General features: G+C 36.7%; 2 protein-coding genes across 2 annotated transcripts in view; one reads left to right on the top strand and one right to left on the bottom strand.

Annotated features, from left to right (window-relative positions):
- Positions 1-6,394, bottom strand: part of LOC106712749 — a 50,450-nt gene extending 44,056 nt beyond the window's left edge. Inside the window, exon 1 of the mRNA XM_045679241.1 lies at positions 6,283-6,394. Within this exon, the coding sequence (XP_045535197.1) occupies positions 6,283-6,364 (82 nt within the window). The 5' untranslated portion in view covers positions 6,365-6,394. The remainder of the gene's footprint in view (positions 1-6,282) is intronic.
- Positions 6,395-13,653: 7,259 nt separating this feature from the next.
- LOC106712822 lies at positions 13,654-21,885 on the top strand. The gene is made up of 3 exons (XM_014505475.2): positions 13,654-14,829; positions 18,950-19,148; positions 21,646-21,885. Exons 1-2 carry the CDS (start codon positions 14,071-14,073, stop codon positions 19,133-19,135), a joined length of 945 nt encoding a protein of 314 aa, XP_014360961.1. The 5' UTR covers positions 13,654-14,070; the 3' UTR covers positions 19,136-19,148; positions 21,646-21,885.
- The last annotated feature ends 2,170 nt before the right edge of the window (positions 21,886-24,055 follow it).

The raw sequence follows: 24,055 nt of genomic DNA, 5'->3' as shown, positions 1-24,055 counted from the left end.
GGTGGCATTTTAATCAACAACTCTAGGACTCAAAATAGTATCAACCAAGGCTGTTTTTAAATAAAGTCCTAATCTTTTTTCTCTTTCCACCCTTTTCTTTTAAGGAAAGGATGGGAGGTGGAAAGTTTTGTGACGGAGAAGGAAATTCATAGTGAGAGGAAATATTCTCTTTCTGTGCGTCCCCTCCTTTGTCGATCAGAGCTAGGCAACGCAATTGATGTCTATGGGCCGCGGTCGCTTCGATATTTCGGCGAATTCAGGTGGCAGATCGCTCGTTTGCTACTTTATGATATAAAAAAATCTGTTCGTAGAATGACTGTACGATGTCGCTTGTGATATCAAAATTTTTAAATCAACATTTTAACATTATTAATGAAGAAATTCCCCAAAGTTGTAACTCTTAAAGAATTGCGTTTCGTTTTAATAATGCGCATTTTTAGTTCGTTGTGAATTTTTTAATTACCTTCTTAATTGCCAAGATATATCATTATGTCAACAAAAAGCACTTTTTCTTGTTAATTTATATGCGTTTTGTTCGCAGGTGTAACTAAACAAATGAGTTATGTACGAGCTCTTGGAGCCGATGCTGTTATTCTATCGTCTATCTCCACTCGCAGCTCAGACTGTACGCACCCTGGTGTTACAGACTTTACTCAGATTGATAATAGATATGGCGATTTAAATTCGTTTAAATCTCTAATAGAAAAAACTCAGAAATTAGGTAAGCGATAGGTTTTTGTTAAAAGTGTTATTATATAAAATCATTATGTAATAAATGTCAACTCTGGTCTATTCCTACAAGCCCTTTCATCAATTACATATATGTACATATATACACGTGACTTAGTAGGAATACTTATTATTTTATTCTGGAGGAAGTGACAGAAGGAAGAATAATTTGTAAAGTGTACTGATAAATTCTTAAAACATTTTTTAAATACACGGATTTGTTTGATGGAATCATTCCAAGCAGACGACGTCTCGGCCATAATCTAGTTATTATAAATCATGATTAAATCACAACCACGACAGACATGATTGAGTTATTAAATATCTATCAATTGATAATACCCTATTTATTATATATTATATATATTTTTTCACACATTATTGTGTTAACGTCTATTGGATCTTTTTACTCACGAGCAGAAGCTTTGCCGATGGCGTCGTGATGCGCGTTAACTGACGGTACTTTCCACCAGTTATTTGGAGTCATTGTTACATTGCCACTGACTTTATCATCATATATCTAACATGTTGCAGTTTCCACGAATAGTTGTACGTAGAGTAAAAAGCGGAATAAGTCTACCATAAGACTGATAGATTCGCGAGGTCCATAAGCACTAAGTAACTGAAACAAATAGCTCTCGACCGACTTAACTCGCCTCGCTACTTCGTAGTCTCGGTACTTATTCGTAGCCTCGCAAGATTACGTCATTCTCAACTTTACTATACTTACTTTATTCTCTTCCATTTAATATGGAATGAAACATGTTCTGTTTATATTTCACAGAGCTTAAAGTGGTAATTACGTTGCAGTTGGAGGCAATAAGCGTTGCCTCTGAATGGTACAAGTTAAGCGTAGCACGGAACACCGGCTATGAAGATAGGATTCTGTGGAAGGAAGCCAAGCCGGATGGACCAGAGGTTATTCGTACTTTTAATGTAGTTTATAATATAATAGTTCCGATCTTTTAGCAGTTTATTAACAGGACAAATTGATTTAATTTTAATTACGACTGTGTTAAACATAATTTGTAGTTGTTTTATGTACCTTCGTCAGAAAAGTTTATCAGGCTAATTTGTATATAAATACAATAGACAACAATGCATGTACGAAACAGTAATAAATAATTCGTAGTTACAGCACTTGAACGGCTTGAATTGGACATGGTCGGAGGCTAGAGGCGCGCAGTACGCGGCGACGGACAATGGAGCACTTCTGGATTTATGTGTAGAGAACACGGCCCTGGCGCTGTCCACTGCGCTGTGTGTGTGGCTGAAGAGAGGAGTGGCCGGCGTGCTCCTCAGAGTAGATCTAAACTCTGAATGTACTGGGAAACTGGTCAAAAGACTCGCAGCAGATGCTAGAAGTTGTGCTCGAAGCGCTAACTTAGAAGTACCGTAAGTGATATAAATATTTGATAAATAACGATAATCTTAAACAAAACTCACATACTTTGAATGCACTTTCTTACTTATGCCTTTTAGACAATAGATAAATATGTATGTATATTCTATTAAAATGTAATATCAACTACGAAAATCAAAATTGTCTTTTTCTTTATTAAATTCTTGAAGCGAAATACTAAAGAATTTGAATCATCAGAAGCAACGGCAGAAATGAAAACTTCGGCTCGTAACGGTCAAAGTTTCGACATTATTGGAATTCGGCTTTCGATAAAACTGATACGAATTTAATAACTGTAACAACGGTGTTCAGATTAATGACAATTCTAACGAGTTATCAACAATACGTCGCAGCTATAACGTAATTATATTAAGTACTACACAAACGAAACGTTTAAAAATAAAACATTAGAAGTAAGCATAAAGGACAAGTCGTCCGAATGAGTTCGAAATCAAGAAAAGGAAAGTGATGTAAAGAACTTAAAACTTTACATTACTTAGTCCTTTAAGTACTTCCAAAGTAACTGGAAGAATACTCGAATTTACTCCACGCCCCGAGCCCCGCGCCGTTCCTCCATACCGAAGCCCGCTCGCTCTAATTACGTAGTCAGTAAATACAAAACGCAAAAGAAAAAGCCTCGCAACTGCCGTATCATTACTGGCGTGAGTCCAACAATTTTGTGAAATTAATGATCTTAAAGTATGATATTAAACGTTTCATATCACACTGTTTGCAGCGTAATTATTGTCGAGAGTGAATCGAGTCCGGCGGCAGATGGCGCCCTCTACGACTACGAAGGAAACGGTGCCAATAGTGTAATAAGTAACGCACTGACATCACCTACGAGGCCCTCAGGCTCAGACTTGGCTGTAGCGGTGCTCACAGACATGTTCCGTTTCCCGCAAGACATGGCGCCCACTTGGCAAGTAAGCATCTTTATTATACCATCTGCAGGTCGTAAATTGAGTCGCAACCACACCGGCAATGTATCGCACGACCACCTCGCTTGTTTCATACTAAATTGTTTAAACGTTTACTTTACCTAATGGAGAATCATTTGAAAGGATAGAGTATTTTATGTTGGTTGTAAAGTTTAATTTATTACCAGTTATTTAAGACAGTTAATATACGTAAAATATAACAGTAGAGATTTAATCTTTGAAAACCCTACATAACGTCAACCAAAAATAATTTGAATCGATGCATATAATATTTCATTCGACAGATATAGTTATATACTTAGTTGTTTGCATTCATTTTCTTATTGCTATCATATCTCCTCGCTTAACAGACGAGCATAACCGGTGGAACACGTATAGCGACAAGGTACGGTAGTGAAATGGTGGATGCCATCAACCTGCTGGCTCTTATACTGCCCGGTGCCACAATAATCCAGCAAGGAGATGAGCTGGGCGCGGCCGACACTCTTCTGGAGTGGGTGTCTACTACCGATTGCTGGCCAGCTAAAGGAGAGCCTTCGTTAGCACCGTTCCCATGGGATGACACACCCGGTGCAGGATTCACTAAAGGACAACCTTGGTTACCTCTTGCCACGAACTACAGGTACGCAAACGCGAAGACAGAGTTTGCTAATGAGTTAAGTCACGTCGGAGTCGTCAGAGTTGCTGCCGCTATGAGGAAGTCGCCGGCTATGGGACCACATACAGAGGTAACATTTCAATTTTTTTTTCTTATGTATTCTTATGCATTAAAAGTGAAAGGAATTTTCTACTAAGAATATATATAAACACAATAAGCTGACTGAATTCTAACATAGTTACATCGCCATCAATGTCAGAAAATATCACTATATTTAGTTACCCAATAATTAACCTGCACATTTAATGGTTTATCTTTGCCATGTTTTATATTTTTAACGAAATGCCTATAGAATTTTTTCTTTAAGAAAAATATTTCCTTTCGTAACAAGCGCTTCAAAAATTTCGTGGCGAGCATCTTCAAAGCATTTTGTTTGAGCGCCGTCGAGCGCCAGTCTCCGGTCTAACGTATGCTCGTATTCTGAAATTTAAATTCGAATTTACTCGCACGGGAAAATAATGTGATGCAATCCACAACCGCCTCCTTTATACTGAACACTGTACATTTTCACGTCCTCTAATCCTTGCGAGGCAGACGCGCGCGGTTAAATAATACTTTTAAAACAAACTGAAGCAGTTTTGGAATAAAGTGTTCGTAAAAATAGTATTTATTTAATCTCTCTCGTACTTTCGCCTACATAATAAAATTTGTTATTTTCACTTTTTCTGGTCTATTATTAAAATTTTTAGAAAAGATAAATTTAAAATATACAAGAATTTTTTCGGTCGTATATTTTTCCTACTTGAACAACTTTTATTTGAATTATAAATATAATATTTTGTAGAGCATACTTTACTTAACTGAGTAACTTGATCTCTATTTCTCTGAGCCAAGTAATGAAATCAGTCAATCTTAATTTTGTCAGTCTGTACATTACATCGAGTTTACTTATTACTTAGGAATTACTTATATTGAGTAAACAAATAAATATTTATTTCGCTATGAGAATATGAGAATAACACATAATCTCAAACCTTATGACAAACAGAAATCTCATTGACAGATTATGATATCTATATATATAAAAGAAAGTCGTGTTAGTTACACTATTTATAACTCAAGAACGGATGAATCGATTTGACTTAAAAATGGTGGGCAGGTAGCTTAGAACCAGGAAACGGACATAGGATAATTTTTACCCCGTTTTAAATTTTTTATTCCGCGCGGACGGAGGCGCGGGTAAAAGCTAGCAGTTAATAAAAAAGCGTTAGCAAAAATAGTAAAATGTACAACGTACGAAAAAGATTGTTAAAAATAAATTAAGTAAAATAATTATGATTTTCAGATCAGGCGCTTAGGAAACGCTCTATCAGTCTTAAGATGGGGTGGCAGCGGTTCCCTCTTAGTAGTCGTCAACCTTGCAAGAAGTCAGCTAGATGTAGAACTAACAAATGTTCCTGGTCTTCCGCCAACTATGACAGTGGCTGCGAGCTCAGGAGGGTCTAGCGTATCCACTGGAGGCCACGTAACCATCGACAAGGGTCTGAGACTGGGCGCAGGAGATGCGGTCTTACTGGTCGGTCCAGCGAGGCACTGTGGTGGACCAGGCCCCGTCGATAAGATAGCCAACAAGCTGTCTGAAGGTTGGCAGAAAATCAACAAGTACTTCAGTAACATTTGAGTTCAAATGTTATCAACATGTTTATAGTAAATTTCGCGATATGTATGTTTATAGTTTTAAATCGAACTGTATCTATTTTTTAATGTGTCAAGCAATAAATTCTTACTTTAATACAAAATTAGGAATGGAACATTTTTACATTCAACCTTTTATCAGCAAGAATCATCATGAGACATACTCATATAAAAATAGAGTATGCAACATAAATTAATGGAAATATAATGTAAGATTCGGTGCCTCGAAACTTATTGAGGTGGAAAACCATTAATAAGTTTTGTGGCTTAGTATTATTATCATATTATCTTAGTGAATATATAACTTAATCCCCATGGTATATCCGGAGTTTTAGCGTAGCGTAAGGTTTGGTATACGATAGTAATTACACCTTACACGCGGCCGCGACTCGCGCCTCGCGCACTGCCCGCCGCACCGCGTCGTGCCACGCCGCGCTTCATTTCTTATTGTCTCTATGACCTATTTCGGTTACTATGAGCCACTCTAATTTTAAGAGTAGTAAGCCCCGAAATCCTTCTTTCTATTTTATACTTGTTCTGATGGATAATACGTAATGAAAACTTATCAAATAAAATAATATATACCATTTGCCTCCATAGCATTGAAAAATATTTAACCGCTTTTCTAAACATTTGTTGTTTTTCCGAACAAATTTTCCAAGTTTATATTTCAGTTTAAAGTGTCCAGCAATTCGCAAATAGTATTCAGTGCGGAAAATGTAATTCCATGTGATATTAAAACGGGAAATTGCTTCAAAATGGAGTCATCTAAACCGTAATAACCGCGAACTCTACTTTCATTCAATCCGGCAACCGCTAGGGGGCGTTGTACAGACGCCGGGCGGCAAAACGAATTAATATACAGTAGATACGTCAATATAAATTAAAGTAGTGACTTATGGTAGTAGAGTACTTACAGAACTTGCTCTTCTCGGCATTTCCGAGGGTCGCAGCGGCGAAAATCGCGGTGCACAGGGTGAAGAGCGCGCGCGCCTTCATGGCGGCGCGGCGCGGGCTGGCTGGGGCCCGGCGCGGCGCGGACTGGCGCTACTCACCGCGACCCCCCGCCGCCCTATCGACCGCGCGACCGTCGCGCCCACCGCGCAGGCGCCAAACACACCAATGTTGCTCGCTGACAAAACTTAAACTTAAAAAAATACTTAACTCAAAAGATTCTTGTCATATGTTTAGTTACAAAATTTGAATCTTTAGTCATTACAATGTAAGTACTGGTTTAGTGTCAAACTTATATTTTGTAATAATTCGGTTAGCAATGGAGAAAACGGAAAATTTACACAACTCAACTATTTGGAACTAACATTTAGCAAAGTTGATTTTTATAAATAACGTATTAACCTAGCGCTTGCGATTATTACTAATATTATTATCACAAGATTTAAAAAAAATACCAGGAATCACAAAATGATTACAAAATTAGAATCAAAAACCTTAAACAAACTCAATCTGGCTACATTTTTTCTTTGAAGTACGCGACGCTCGCTTGTGGGTACTACCTACTACTGAGTCATTCTTCCAGCGAGGGAATGAATGACTCGGCCTTGGGACTCCACTCACCATCAGTAGTACTCACCTCAATCAATAACATATTACGATCGTCATTAATATTGAATGACGTTTTATTTTTAACTGAAAAAGTACGCGTAGCTTAATCCCCAATTCATATTGTATATACATGTACTAGGGTAAATAAAATAGAGTCGTGCATACTCAAGCGTGGAGATTAATGGGTGAACTCAACCCAGCAATATATTTAGCAGTTTCTATACAAAGCTTCAAACGAGTTAATACTTTCCTTCTGTTACAACTTTTATATTTAAATGTTTAGTTCAAATGTATAAAATTTAGTTTAGACTCACAATATAACAGTAATCACAATTTTGTATATGAATTGCATACAGTTTTCAATTGTAAAAGGTTTCGTAGACAATTGCGTAGACACGGGATTGAGAGCACTCGAGGCGGCAGAGTACTATCGCTGTAATTACATGCGTAAAGTCATCGTACTGGTGTTGGGACGCGGTGTGGCAAGTCCCTACTACAACTTGTTGTTCTTAATTGTACATAAATAAAATAAACAAAACAGATTCTAACTATGTGTGCATGTGTAAGAACTTAAATTATATGTTATGTTGGTTTTACAATAGTTAACTTTTTTATATCAAACCAAACTAACACGTCGTAGCGGTTACAACGTGGCCGTAGCATAGTGCTACAGTTTACGGACTATTACTCTACTTCTGATATTTTTAGCCGTAGTTCTATTTGTCCTCTCTTCTATCAATTAAAGTAGAAGTATTTGTCATTTATTTCTTTGGTGTCAAAAATATCACATGACTGCTTTTTACGTTCTCTAAAGAAAAGAACGTGGCTTGAATTGTGAATACCATAAGTAAGTATTTAAAAGTAACTTTTAGATCGATAGACGATCGTAAGAAATACAAACAAATGTACAGAATAACGTGTTCGACCTGTTGAAGCAGCGGCGTGCTACACGCCTCGCACACCTCCAATCGGTGGGCGGCCGTGTGGACCTGCCGACAGAATGTTACACGCAAATCTACATCGAAATAATAGAACTTTTTTATGACATGTCAAAAAAACATTTAACTATAAAATTGGTATGTTGCAAGTAACATTTATTGTATATAGATATTAAATTAAACAAAGCAATTAATAATTAACGCCATCTATTATCACTGACGGTGATAATCGATTTTGCATGTTGACATGATAAAACAAAGTAAAAATAAAATCCTTTAAAAACATAATAAATATTATTAATGTCTAACATTGGCTGATCATAAAGTTTTTAGCATTGTTTTTAAAAAATGAATAAAAAGTTTGAACAAATAAAAAAACTTGCGCAACATACAATTCCGTTTCCTTTTATTGTAACTTTGACCAGTATACAATATACAACGTAACTACGATTTAATCACGAGTAAATATTTGACGATCAAACTCCTCGAACATTATATTAACTTTCAATCGACCAAGTAAACAAAACTAAGAAAAACACACTCATGATAAGACTCACATCCTTCCCTAAAGTCGCTATTAGTCTCGAACCACGAGCTGTCGGGTCCGACTGACCAACGCCGACTTCTCAAGTTGACGCCGGCAGCGTACCCTTGCTGATTACAACCTCCCCCCCAGCCTGCCGCACCACCCCGCAGCCCTCCCGACACTCCACGACACTCGAGTCCTGAGTGCCTCTCGACTTTACACAAGGGCACTTCATACGCAGGTATCTTTTTGACAGAACCCTTAAGTCCGCGACGAGTTTTGAAATGGTAAGAGAGATTAGTTTGGAAGACGCGTCGGCGTAAGGTATCAAAATTGTCAAAGGAAGAAGAAGAAGAAGAAAAGGTTAATATAAACTTAACTATAACGTTTTCAAAGTGAAGAGTTTTGGATGTTGCGTAACTCTAAACCAAATCTCGTAACAATAATCCAAAGCCTAATTTTTCTGTGAACATTTTGAACATTTATATCTTGTGAACTAGTTAGTTATAAGGTGTAAAAATTATTTTATATTTTTCATACATTTATATCAAAACTTATAATAGCTTCTACGAACCCACAGCCGGTAAGTTTTGTACGTTTCTAAGAATAAGTTATTTGCAGTGTACAAAGCCAGCGGATTAAAGAATAAGATCAAAATCTTTGTAAATTGTCCGACGGCTCGGGGCGGGCTGGTCGCTGCACAATCGACATGAACTTCGCCGATGTCCTCACAATCGAATGCGACCGACAGCGCAGAGCTCCGTGAATGGACCACCGCCCGCCCTCTTTATCTCTCAACACAGATTTTAATTATATCCGTTTGTTCAAATAGAAACTTTCCATTCATATTTTATGATTGTAAATATTTTCTAATATGCACTCCTGGTACGTAAATTACTGTGAAAATAAAATAAGAGTTTTTACGCGATGAGTAAAGTAAAAAGGTTTGTGCATAAAACATTTTGTGGTCAAGGTAGGCAAGCGGAAGGGGTCTGCAGGGGACTGATCCTTGTAGCGAGGAAAGCGATTATAGTAAAAAGGGTATTTTTTAAAAGTATTTTTTATGTTAAAATTAAGTTGATGTAAACTATAACGTCAAAGTAATTCAGCTTCAGTCAGGTTCTGTAAAGCTAATTCAGGATTTATTTATTTTCTGAATATCTTTAGGATAAAACCAGAGTGGTCAAAGAATAAAATTATATCCTTTCTTGAAAAACAAAGATTATACACATCATCTTGAACATAGCCCACTTGCTTCCGAGAAAATTAATCTACAACACTCCAGCTACTTTTTAATAGGAATTTACATGGAATTTTCTCATAAACCATAGATATAATATAATAAATCTAAGATCAATGCTTTATATATATAAAGAGAAGGCAATGGAGCTCGCAAAGTTGGTGTGGTAACAGCGATGTTGCGGACAACGGCCGCTTCTGCTTTCTATGTACCTGCCTCGCCCATTTTCCATGAACTGCAATAACACTTATAAAGATAGAAGTGTTTTACTTTTACAAGTGAAAGGTTTCTCCTGAAAAAGCTCTCATATTTCATTTTATGTTCTCTTATAGTTCGCGGTGTCGCATGCGATTACACACAACAAGAAATTGCATTTTCCTGATATATTTCAAGTTATTTAACACAACATTATGACCGTAATGATGATGATAACCAAAATTACTTATGTGTCTTAAACGTCCAACTAAATAAATTCTAAAGCTCTCTCCGAAACTGGTATCCGATGTTCATATCAAAAAAACATTTTATTTCATTGAAATTAAAATGGTCAAGTTTGTAAAATCATTATTACTTCAATCGAAGATAAAATAAATTGCATAAATTAATATCAATACAAAATGTCTGACAAATTTACATTTAAAATAAAATGTCGATAATATTATAATTAAATGCCTGATAAATTAATTAAAAAAACTAAAAAAAAAAATCCTAAAGCAGTGAACAATCAGGTTATCATCGATTAATTGTGCTAATCAATCAAGATTAAATATTAACAAAAAAAATTAAGATAAAAAAGGTAGAGGTCCAGGATCAGCAGAGGTCTCGAATACCAGTCAGCCAGCGAGGGGCGGAGGCTGTCAGTAGGTACCCCAGACCACCGCCGATGATAAGTAAGCGCCGAAAATTCACACTAATTCTACATATCAGTGCCGCTCGGGCCGTTATCACCTCTATCAGATATAAAGGACGTCCACTGATAGTGCGCATACTATTATCATTACAGTCAATATCAAAAAAATGTTTAATTCGTATTTAATACCATGTCAAACTCATTAAAACATTAGGACAAGAAATCAACGAGCAAACTCGACGAAACAAAGATTACAAGAAGCAAAACATATTCTAAATGAACTCTATAAATCTTGCTTCGATTTTGAAATAAATAAAATAGTAAGAAAACTTAAAATAAAACGTTAATGATAGATTATAGAGAATTTAACTTGTTATCTACGATGAAGAACTATTTTTTTAAAAGCTTTAAAAAAGTTCAAAAGCGCATCAAGTATCAATAAAGCTCGTCGGAAATGTTTCGTAAAATATTGAAGTGAGATTACAGGTTCTAAAAAAGGTAATTTACAGTCCTAGTCATCATATTCAAACCCTTATACTCTCTTACCGTGGATTTCTGACACCAAAATATTTAAGCAGGGCTTACAATATGTTTTATACAGAGATTTTGGTCTCAGAAAGCAACGGTTAGTACGACTATCTCGTTAACTTAGACTTAATTGCTAACTACTCAAATTATTCTGACTCAGTAAAGTCTCAATCAAGTTCTAAAGTACATACTAATAAAGTCCTAAGAATAATACACAGTATCCTTTGACCATTCTTGTGAGTTTCAGTAAAAAGCAAATACACACTAGGGACATTCATAGCGCGACATTTTCTTAAAGGGATATTTTACAAGATTACGTACTGCAGCTGGAACCGGTTAGATGTCAGCTCTGAGACGTCGCTTTTAAGTTAGAGTAAATCCTAAAAGTCTAATAAAGAAGTCTTCTAACATACCTGAACATTTCTAAGACCATAACTTAATAAATCATTGTGGTTATCATCCAAAAATGGCTTCCAGCAAATGAGGATCTTCAAATATTTCATTATCTTTTTACAGTGGCAGATCCCGCAACAATATTTGTTGGGTGTACGAATGACCGGTGCAATACCGATAAGAGGATATATCCTCTTTCTGTGTGTCCCCTCCTCTGCCGATTAAAGATGGATGCCTATCTATAGCAATTACAGATGTCTATGGACAGCGGTCGCTTCGCTATTTAGGCGGACTTAGGTTACCGCTTGCTCGCTTGCCACCTTATGATATAAAAAAATCATGATTCATTCAGATGAAATCAGATAAATATTGAAAGGGATTCAATGACACCGTGACCCGGTTTCCACCTAGTTATATATAGTCACACGAGCCGTGATATGGCTTCAGATATTCAAATTAATCAAAGCGGCATTCGACCGAGGTGTCCAATAATTATCACATATTGTAAGCGCTGGAATGTAGGCTATGTCACCTTCGCACAATCGCTGAATTTAACACAATGACAACCAACAACAACAATCCATCGACAACTATTGTATATTCATATCTCTTAATATTTAATTCTAAAAATATGTTTAATTTAATCTTCTTTATGGTGAAAATTGGAAGGACTATTTATAGACATAATACTAATATTATAAATCCGAATGTTTAGATGGATGGATAGATGTACGGATGGATGTTTGTTTGAAGGTATGTCCGGAACGGCTGAACGGATCTTGATGAAATTAGGCACAGATGTAGAACATAGTCTTGAAGAACACATAGGCTACTTATTACGTAAATTTGTCTTTTAATTCAACGCGGACGGAGTCGCGGGCGACAGCTAGTTAATTGATAAAACTGATATGAAGAATCTGATTTTTAAGATGATTTTTTTAACATTCCTAATTAAAAGAGTCAGTCCTACAGTCAGGTCAGTTTTTATGTCTACTAAATAGATATTATATGATATTTAACAGATTATCATAAAACTAGTTCATAAAAGAAAGACTAAATTAACGATAATTCTTCGATCTTATTTCTTACTAATATTATAAATGCGAACGTTTAGATGGAGAGATGGATGGATGTTTGTTTGAAGGTATCTCTAAAACGGCTGCATGGATCTCGCTTACATTTGGCGTAGATAGAAAACGTTGTCTGGAAGTGTTCTTCCTACTACTATAGGCTACTAATAAAGTTTTTAATTCCACGCAGAATTAATCGCTACTTAGCTAGCTAGTTTGTAATATTGTTGTGAAAACAGAGTTTTTCTCGTCATGTCTTTATATTTGGTCTATTAGTTTTGTTTACTAAGTGTACTTCTGTGTTACGTAGACAAGGAATATAAAAATAAATATTGAAATTCACGTGGACAAAATTGCAATCGCCAGCTGGTATATTTTCTAGATTCCAATAGCGTAATCAAACCAGTTCCCACTGTGCCAAATCACACGTATGCCTTAAAGCAAAACCGGTAAAAAACTTAATTTCAACATAATTAATACAGGGATATGATTGTGAATAATTTTTTGCCACTTTGCGTCAGCAACTATTGCACAACTAAACTAGCTAGACACAAAATAAAAGACTATAGTGAAACAAAAACATTAATCTCATGAGATAAAAATCCACACGTATTTACACAAGAAGGATTATTATTTTTATGAAGGAATGTTAAAAAGCAATGTATTTAATAATACGTTTTGTTTGACAATTGATTTGGTTTTTATTTATTGGTAATATATTAGAACACGATTGTACATAATTACAATTACAATGTTTTTTTTAAAGATACCGATACCAAAAGGTTAGCGAGCAGACACGAAGTAACATCTGCCGTGTTCGTAACATCTATATAGCATCTGCTCTTCATGCACCTTGTGACGCGGCTTTTTTATGCTTGTGTTAAATACAAAAAAAAATGTTTCTTAATAAATATTATTTAAGATATTTTTTCTATCGCCTTCAAATATTAACTTCTAATTTCTAATTTTCGTACATTGTTTAACGTAGTTATTAGTACAAACAAATTGTAAAAAAATCGAGGAATATAGCCGCGACAGATGTATTAAATTTAATTAGCGCGGGCACGAGTGCGACCGGCGGCCAGTAACTCGCGCGCCCGCAACGCCGCAACACCGGCGCACTCACGCGCCGCAAACCGCACGCCGCACACGCCGCAAGTCGCACACCGCACACCGCACGCTGCGCGCCACAAGACGCATAGTGCAGCGTACATTCATATTTGGCGCCAATTCATTGATTCACCGCGCATGGCCCACTTCATTACCTAATCAACGCTCCCACCACTCAATTACTTAAATACCTAATTATCGATTTGTTATTGTTGTGAAAGTGATGTAGTGAGCGAGTTTAGTGTCAGTGGCGCGGATATTATCACATGCGGCAGTGTAATCGGTCACGCAGCGCTCACTGTTTAGAAATCGCATTCTCTTAACCAAAAACGGTTCCATTGTTTTACTTTGTATATCAATCATCTCGTCGTTTGTGTGTAGACACCCTTACCGCTCGGCCGGGAGTTGTGCTTCGTGCATCATTCAGTGCGCCCGCGCCCGACGCCCGCGCTGGCAGCCCGCGCCGGCTGCGCTGCCCGAGCGTATCATGAATCTTTTCACGCAGTCCCGCATCACCGTCGACGCTGCGCTGCAGGCCATCGAGATCGTTGAACCGGCGCCGGAGAACTGCCCCGAAGTCGCCCTGCCTCCCGAGGGAAACGTCAAGATTCGCAACTACCGAATGTTGAACGAAAACCTTTGCGCATATTCCCCCACCGGTGATATCAACACTTCTCCCGACAAAGGGAAACTGGTGTCCAAATATGATGTTTACTCCACCCTGTCTCCACCACGACAAAAAATCTTGGAGCTTTTAAGGCCGGAGGACCCGGGCAGAGACGCGTTGGAGGCGATAGTGATGCCCGCGCCGCGACGTGGCCTCGCACGGCCCTTCGACGAGGACACCAGACGGTTCCTGCAGAGAGCGCTGCTGTCCCCGAGCCCGCAGATATCGAACACGGACACACCTGAACCTCGTCTCTCCGAAACTACAGATCGGGACCAGAAGTCGAACGAGCATCAATCGATAAAATCCGAAAGATCTCTGGCCGACGAGTTAAAAGAGGCAGAAGAGGAGGAAAAGGCGGGGGGCATCAGACGCGATCTCCTTCGGGAGTTCAGGAAACGAGAGGGAGGTACGAAGGAAGCTATGGAGAGGGAGAGGATGGCGAAGTTAGCCCTGTCGGTGGAAGAGGACGAGGAGGAGGAGTGCGGGCTGTCCGGCGCAGCGCGACGGCTGGACGCGTTGCTCGCGGAGTCGCGCAGCCTTCACGAGGAGTTGGCGGGTATCCACGAGGACATGCAGGTGCTCGCCCGGCGCACGGCCCGCCGCGACCTCTGACGCGTTGGTACCGATGCTGGCGTCTCTGGCACCGCCTTCGCTCGCACCCGCACGCACATTTCACATCGCCCACAGCAAACACCATAAGTCATTAACGTGAATCACCTTCTTAGTTTCTTTCTTACGGTACACGTTGCGCTAATGCATTTAGTAATAATTGGCAGAATACTTGTTTATGTGTCAGAATCGGTTGGAATTTGTGTTGCGTGACGTGCACGATACGCGCGATATGTTTGATGCTTTGCGCGCGCAATGAAAACTTGGTGAATACGCGATGCGTGAAAAACTAATGGATGCAATGTTACAGTAAGGTAGGGGAGCAAAAAACTTAAACTGTTATAAAATTTCACTCCTTAATTGGTAAAAATAATTCATCGTCTGGTTAGTAAACAATTTATGTTTATTTTTTATATGGAACCGTTCATTATCGAAGTTAACTATACATCATATTTTAAATTATAACAAATCAAAACCAGTTTTTCCAACGCCGGTTTCGGCAAAAACTTAGCCTAAACTAAGCATTTTTTAATAATATTCATCAAAATGTAGTTATACCTAATTACAATGACGTATTATACTATAAGACAGTTAAAACTTGACCACTTATGTGAGGAGCAGCGCATTTTTAATAGATCTCATAAAGGTTTCCTCACTTGATCTACATTATATTTTTTATTAATCTTAGTTTTTAAACAGAAAAGAAACATACTCTACATATAACAATAGATAAAGAAATGTATGTTTTAATTTATCAACGTAGTACTGTTTTAATTTTTGCAGTGATACGATTTTGATAAGAATTGTTATCGCACAATGAATAACTGAACGGTACTCGACATCGTGATAAAGCAAAGCCGTAATTAACATAACAGTTTTGTTTGTAAATACCACTCACTTAAATATAATATTTATTTAATTAATAATGCAGGTATTTAAGATTAATGTTACAATATTTTTATAAATAATAGTAATCTTACTAATATTATAAATGCGAATGTTTGGATGGATGGATGTTTATTTGAATGTATCTCCGAAACAGCACAACGGAAAATGATGAAATTTGGCATAGATATGTAGTTAGAACATAGTCTGGGAGTACACATATGCTACTTATTAAGTTCTTTTTTTAATTCCGCGCGGACGGAGTCGCGGGCGACAACTAGTCATACGTAAAACGAAAAATATAATATATTAAAAGCTATATTTCTTAAAATATATTTTTTGACCTTAATAATTGAACAGAAGTATCAATTGGCATTTGTTAGAGATAAATTCGGTCGCAAAATTGACCATTGAATTACTGATTTCACTGCAACAACAAAATTACACATTTATTAAATTAATTATCTCTAACTAACTACAGCGAACCACAACAAAACAGTTAACGAACCATTAGTAGAACACATTTATTAATATTTTACGAGTCCATTTAATTAACTTAATGTCCTCTAACTCATACATTATAATGAGGTGAACAAATAACATTACATATTTGTATTATTTTCGTGAAAACTATAACGTAACTTAAAGTAACGACAAAAAATAACGACGAAATCGCTTGACTTTACCTATAGTTGGTTTACTGTACCTTTACTTTACGTTACCTTTTTTATGCAGTGATAAACTCTATATATAATTATTAATAAAAATCTAAAGGACATAATATAAAGCCTCATAACATCCAACTGTAAACAATGGTGTAATACGTTCTCCTATGTTCTAAAATTAACAGCAGAGCTGAAGCGGTGTCCGGTTTCCGTATACAAAACAACTTTGACCGAAAATCGATTCCGTTTAATTTATGCCGAGGATCGCATAAATATTTATGGTGATATTGTTAATTCACACACAAACGCCGCATGAATTTCCTGAAGCTTACAGTGACTATGATACAGTCAAAAAAACTGAGGACATTGTTGAATATAACTAGAACACGTGACTCCGCTCTCATTATACATTTAAAATAACTTAAACATATTATTGAAAGCATACTTAACCAATGAGGTATCATAAGATAAACGGACAGACAGATTATTTAGAATAAAGCTATAAAAAATGTACGTACATCATTCAAATTTATAATTCGTAAATAAGGAAGGTGTAGGAATTAACATATCAGAACAAATTATAAACATCATAAAGTAAAATATACGATACTAGCTGTCTCCCGCGACTCTGTCCGCACGGCATTAAAAAAAAACTTAAAAATGAATCTGTGTTCTTCCAGATTATGTTCAACATCTGTGCCAAATTTCATCAAGATCCGTTGAGCCGTTCCGGAGATACCTACAAACATCCATTCATCTAAACATTCGCATTTTTATATTAGTATGATATAAAGTTGACGGGCGAATGTCTTCTTGTCAGTCTCAGAAAATTGTACATGTGTGGTTCATCTATCACACATATATCAGTATAACATAACCACGTCCGCGGTGAACGGGTAGCAGCCGGATGTGTTTTTTCCCTCGCACTACCTCACCGGTCAACGCTACCCTTTATCTCTACTTCCAACATCACGCTGTGTAATATTTAATATTCCACATACATAATTGATTGTAATTACAACTTTAGAATAAAACAGAATTGCTGCAATATGTTAATGATAATAATATGATGCGCCACAACTCTGAAAATAAACCTAAAAGTTCTGATTTTATTAGCTTTTCTAAATCTCAATAATTTTAATGCACAATGCCTTCAAGTACATTCGTAATTTAAGACGTCTGAAAAAGTTTTACTTAAAAAAAACTTGAGAAAAACTCCTGTTCCTTGACGTTCCCACCGTCAAACTAGTCTTTTGTTTTATGTGGTAACAAAACATAGCAGCACAATGCGCAGTAGACGGTAATGCATCCCCACTCGCCACTCGAGGAAATGAAGTGTTGTCCGTCCATCTGGCACTCATTGCGCACCAAACAGCACAAGAATAAATTAAAAAATTAGGCCATTTTATATTTCGCATCTTAAATGTTCGTTATAAAAATTTACTTTTGATGTAAAAGTACTTTTTATCTATATATATTTGTCGAATAGATCTAAAAAAACGTGAAGTATAAAAGAGGTTATATTTCTTTTTGTTTCATGATGTTATTCTCGCAACTAACAATTGAGCCTTTACGAAATTCAGTTTGTAATATTAGTATATTGTAAAATCATACGTAAATAAGTAGTAACTATTAAATAAAATATACTAACAGAGCACGATGTATGAATGTAACATCAGTTTAAGGCTTCAGCGGCACGCACGCCACTCGTACGAATACCTGCAATTTTAATTCAATTTAAATGCAGAATTACATCAACGTGATGCGATTTGATTGAACTAAGAAGGTCGCGTACTCCTTTTATATACTACCTATATTTACTCAAGTGTGACATCGTACGTATTACAATGCGCAGTAGAAAACACAAAAACGCAACACAATCACTCCCGTTGCCTCTGGTTGTAGGCAGAGCAGTGGCAGGTTCCCATTTCTATGCTTTGCTTTCCCCTCATTCGCCAAATCCAAGTCTCACTGTCATCCTTTCCTTATAAGAAAAGGGCAGGTAAAGGACTAAAATTAGGCCTCCGATACTTCTTTACGCCTGTTTTTTGTGAGGTCGTGGTGCTTATTTCAACGGCCAAACTGGCCCATTCATACAATTGATGTAGTTTTAGCAGACTCTACCACTGTTAAAATTATTTGGTACTAAAGTAATTATTTTGCAAATATTTATAGAGTTTAAATTAACGGTGGACATGCCTCATATATCATTTAAATATGTATGAATAATGCTAACGTCCCTTTTAACTCATCACTGCATCCATAATCTTTATTCTTGCTAGTTTTTGTATTCCCGATGTATTTTTTTTTCTTATGAATAGGAGGCAAACGAGCAGCATACATTGCCGGCCTTAAACGCAGATTTATTTTTGTTATCATACTTAGGTTGTATAGTCTGTTTCCAAAGTGAAACAGGTAACGTATACGTTGTTGGAATGGAAGTGTAGCCTCGCACTGTTCACATTAACTACCTAATGTGCTTATTATATTAGTATTAACACATATACGTTAGTGATTACAATGTTGTCTATTGTCAGGCGGAGAGTGCGCGGGCGCGGAGGTGTGCAGCGGCGGCACGACTACTGGCGGCGGAGTCGCGAGCGCTGCGCTACCTGGACGACGTGGTGGCACTGCTCAACGGCAACGTGGCCGCCGCCCGCCGTGCCCAAGCCTGGCCCTTTGCCCTCGGCCGGCGGGAGCCCGCCAGAAATTACATAGTCTGATCTCACCTCACCTGTGAGTTAATGTCACCTTAAATTAACATTAACAAATAAACCACCTCAAAAAAAATTGGCAATCAATCGAACATAAGCTACAATATCAAGGTAACATAACGGATTAGCTAAATAGTTGAGCCTTATCCGTCAGCAACTAACGAAGCATCATGTTGCGATGCCCGAATTTAATTTCCTGCCGCCTTGATTTAGGAGTGAGCGCCGCTCAAACGCAGACATGTCCGTTTTGGAAGCTCTTTGCGTTAATACACGAAATTACTGGGTCACAATCAACTGGGACTTGTTAAAGCATGCTACCCTTCAAAACGCGGCACCCACGGAGCAAAGTCGCGTTGTCACCTCACGACACGAGTACGATACGATTCAGTTACATACCACTAAATAAAAAGTAAAAAGTAATATTTATGTACAAGTAAAAATTATAGGCTATAAAGAGGACTTTTATTATTTAATTTAGAACATTGAAACATTGTCAGTTCTAAACTATAAAATCTCTCAATCTAAAACGCACTTCCCGTTGCTTGGATAATTTCCAAAGTTTACACAATCAACTTCCATTACATCAATCAATCACCGGTTTGGCAGCCGGCGGCGGCTCGGCGGCGGCTCTTGCGTGCAGCGAACGCGCATTAATACCAGTTGATACACTTTCTAAAAGCAGTTACTGTCTGATAATTTCCAGCCCTGACGTCACATACATAAATATGCATGAATTATTCATTATTTTGTCGAACATTAAACAGTTATTCAATGATTTTGCCTTAGTGCTCAATAAATTTGAAAAATATGACTGGATTTGCAGCAAAATATATCATTTAGCAAATGCCAAGAACCAAATGCCTTCTAGACCGCTTCTGAAAAAGTTGACAGTAAAATTAAAATCGTTGGAAGCCGGTCACAAAAAGCTTAAAATCTTAGATTACTCGTGTCGTGTCCGTCCCTTATAGTTGTTAGCAAAGCTTAATTAAGGGCGCGCGGGCCGGTGCCGGTCCGGGGACGGCGCGGGGTCGGCGCTGCGCGATGCGGCCCGCCGACGTCGAGCGTTGAAATTACGAAGCTGTCACGACATTTCGGCGCTCGTAACCCGCTCCATAACTAATTACCAAGTAAATGGAGGCCCCGTTCGGGGAACAACAGCCCTATTTATAACCTACTAGTTGGCAAGATTTTCATAGTTATGTTCACAAAATATGAATTTATGTAAAATAACTACTACACATTTTAAAGATAGGATGAGTTGACTGACAATTTGATACATAAATCGAAATAATCTTACTTCTAACTCAGTATAAATGCGAAAGACTAGATAGATAAATGTTTGTTACACGGTATCTGCAGAAAGGCTTTACAGATCTGGATAATATTTGGCACAGATGTAAAACATAGGTTGAAAAAAAACGAAGCTCCATACTTCTTTTTATCAAGTTCTTTTTAATTTCACGCGGACGTAGTCGCGTACAAGAGCTAGTATTTTATACACTTAATATTATTTCGATTCAGTATTCAAATAATAAGTTAAGTTAACAATGTATTTATTTTTGATTGTGATTCAATTAATATTACAATATAATAAAAGCCGTGTAAACGCACACGAACAGTAATCAATTTATTATTTTACGTTCCAATTCCATCGTTGACGCTCACAGTTTTCTGACTAATTACATTTTCAGTATCACAATTTTATGTGATTAATATAACTGTAAGAATCGAGAAATTATTTTAATCTGTATAAAATATTTATACCAACTTTAACTTAAACCAAAATCATAACTTATTTTAGTAACAAACATAAATAACTCTATCGTAATCGATATTGTTCAAAAAGCGTGAAAATTCTAACAACCGGGTCCATAGCGAGTAAAAAGGAAAAGTTAGGTCCGGGAGTGGCCGCGACACTGTATCGATAATTTAAAAACTTAGCCCGCACTCCGGCTGCAAGTTGGATGCACTTACCTCCCACCACGCTGACATTTGAGAAATTGATGTGACCGGAGTATCGAAAACTAAAACTCCAATACGATAAAAGTTGGAAATCATTCGAAAATTAATCAAGAAAACTTTCGAAACGTTGATTGTGAAATTTAAAATTGGAACACAATGCTCTTTATACTCTCCTAATCCGATAGAGAGAGACTTTGGAGAACATCCATGTTCACGAGTGGAGTAGGGGTTGGCGGATATTGCAGTTTTGTAACATAGTTGTTTCGAGTATAACACATAGAGTACACCTTAAGGTGAATATACACTAGAGCATTTTCTCGAGCATTTCTAAGTAATGTAACGTTCTTACGAATTGTATAACACAAGTAAAAGCGTAGTTCCCAAAGCACGTCTGGTTCTTGAAAGGGTGATACACTAGAACATATCATAGAGCTGCTCGTTGTTCTGTTACAAGTAAATGTTCTAGTCTATATCCACCTTTAGAGCTATTATTTATTACAAACATGAATGAACTACTAAAGACAGCTTTAATTCAATATGCAGTTTATATGTTGCAGAGTAAAGATAGCGGAGGTACGTGAACTCTAATCATCGGGGAACAGCACACGCATTGATACCATTACGCGAACGATCTTCATACTCTACCATTGACACTAACACGATAAGGACATTGAAAACAAATCAATTAATCGACGGATTTTAATTTAAATTGTTTGTGAGGGTTTTATTACTTATCATAAAAATTAACTGAGGATATTTATCAATATACAGTAGCTATAAACATATCGCAGAGAAATAACCACTTCATAGTATTGTAGGTAATTGGAAACTCAATTGTGATTGAAAAAAAACTTTAGCTTTTAAATATATTTAAATTATTGTATGATCTCTTTAAACCTTTTATAATCAAAGAAAACATCTTAACACTTTCTGAATCACTCAAAACAGACAAAATAAATCTTCAAATATTTTCATTGATATGCTTTAAAATTAAATATGATGATAAAAGATAAATGATTTATTGCTGAATTTAAATTAACACGAATAAAATATGTTTCTCACAAATTATGTCAATAATTGTTGACATTACTGGTTGAGTTATTATATTACATATGAAAATAATCATTGAATTAAACTAATAAATATTATAACGAACCTTTATTGTGACGTTAGTTAACTGCCGAAACTTGTACAAAACATACCTTTTTTTTTCAAAGATAACTAGGGGGATGGTGATAATGTTTTTGTTCAGGTGCTTTATCTTAACTAATATTTAATTGGTTTACTGTAAATATATATTGAATATATTAAAAAGAACATGATATTATTAAACTAATTTAACGTAGGTTTTCTTAATTGGTACTGACTGGTTGGTTTCTGAGATCAAATCTCTGTATAAAACATATGATCCCTGTCATTACCTCTGACAAAATATGTTTTAAACGGAGATTTAAGTCTCAGAAATTCACGGTTAGTACTGGTGGTATTGTCTTATACTCAACGTAAAAAATGTTGCAATAGAATTATTGTTAGCATGATTGAAGTGATTACTGTTTGTTTGTATTAAGGTGTAGGACATAGTCAAGGTTTAAGTTAAATTCCATGTAGTATATAAATACGGACGTTATATAATTTTTTTTTGTGGAATAAGTATACGATGTAATTCGGACTTTTTTTAATGTTATTGGGTAAATTTTCTTTTGACAGGTTTCCTATTAATGTAGAGTCAAAGTAAAACTAATTGTTATACAGATTTATAGACAAATAACTAGATAGCAAATTTAGTAACTTCGTAAATATGCTGCTTGAAAATTCTACTAAGACTGATATATTTTTTTGGTTAGTGATATCGAATAAGTAGCTTTATGTAGAACAATCGATAATTAAACTATATAAAATAAAATAACGCTGTTTAAATTTATTCCTTATTCCACACTTATAGGACTGTATGGGAAATCGCAATGGTAAGGTAAGTACTGCCCACGGTTACCCCATTAATATTACTTCTTCTTCTTCTAGCTCTACAGCCCTTTGTGGGTCTTGTCTTGGTCCAGAAACTTTTTCCACTTCGGTATATCTTCAACGGAGTTCCAATTTGCTACGCCAGTAATATTACTTAAGCTTCCAAATATTCACTTATAACATTCACTTCTCATAACATAAGTCGTAGTGAAGTGTGGAAAACAAAAAGAAGTATATTTTTGCAAATATAACAGCATTGCGAGGCAACTCAACTTTCTTGCGACGCTTCGCATTTCTTATTCCACGGCGACATCCAATAACTCGTTCAAATCATGAAGGTAGAAGAGGATCGAATATATCCGATACTCCGTCCCCGCCTTCACTATTATCCTGGATAGCTATGTGTTGTGCAGGTGTTGAATTCGATCAGAATAGACTCAGATCTTGTATTATTTTATGCAAGATACAAAGAACACTAATCTATTACATACAAAAACTCAATAATTTTCCATCGCCAATTATTTTCTAAGTTATTTATTAAATGGTTATTCTTAAACATGAAACAAATGAAAAGCAAATGAACAGCACTCCCTCTACACCGCCGGAGCCGCATCGCTTCGCAATTACCTGCGCCTCACGCACAGCCCACAGCGCTGCGGACAAAGGTAATTAAATATAACACAAATATTACAAAGATTACTTTAAGCTTTTGAAACTAGGGCGGTTATCTACGGTCAACTTTATATCGTGAAGACAACGCTCGTTTCTTGACCGTAAGTGAAAGCGATAATGTATCCCGTCTACTGTAAAATGTAAAAGATTAGGATGTATCGTTTAATCAGTATTTCAGTCAAAAAACTGGGAAAGAACGAGCATTTTGTTTATAGCGCGCTTGGACGCCATGTATTTCGCGTCTGTATCGCATCGCGCCGTACTCACGATGGGCGACCGGCATTACAACGTGCCCCCGGGCCCTGCGTATGTTTGAGACCTGTAGCCGCCGTA

The sequence above is a fragment of the Papilio machaon genome, chromosome 1 (assembly GCF_912999745.1).
Source record: "Papilio machaon chromosome 1, ilPapMach1.1, whole genome shotgun sequence".
In the NCBI taxonomy this organism is placed as follows: domain Eukaryota; kingdom Metazoa; phylum Arthropoda; class Insecta; order Lepidoptera; family Papilionidae; genus Papilio; species Papilio machaon.
This window is presented reverse-complemented; position numbering and strand designations above follow the sequence as displayed.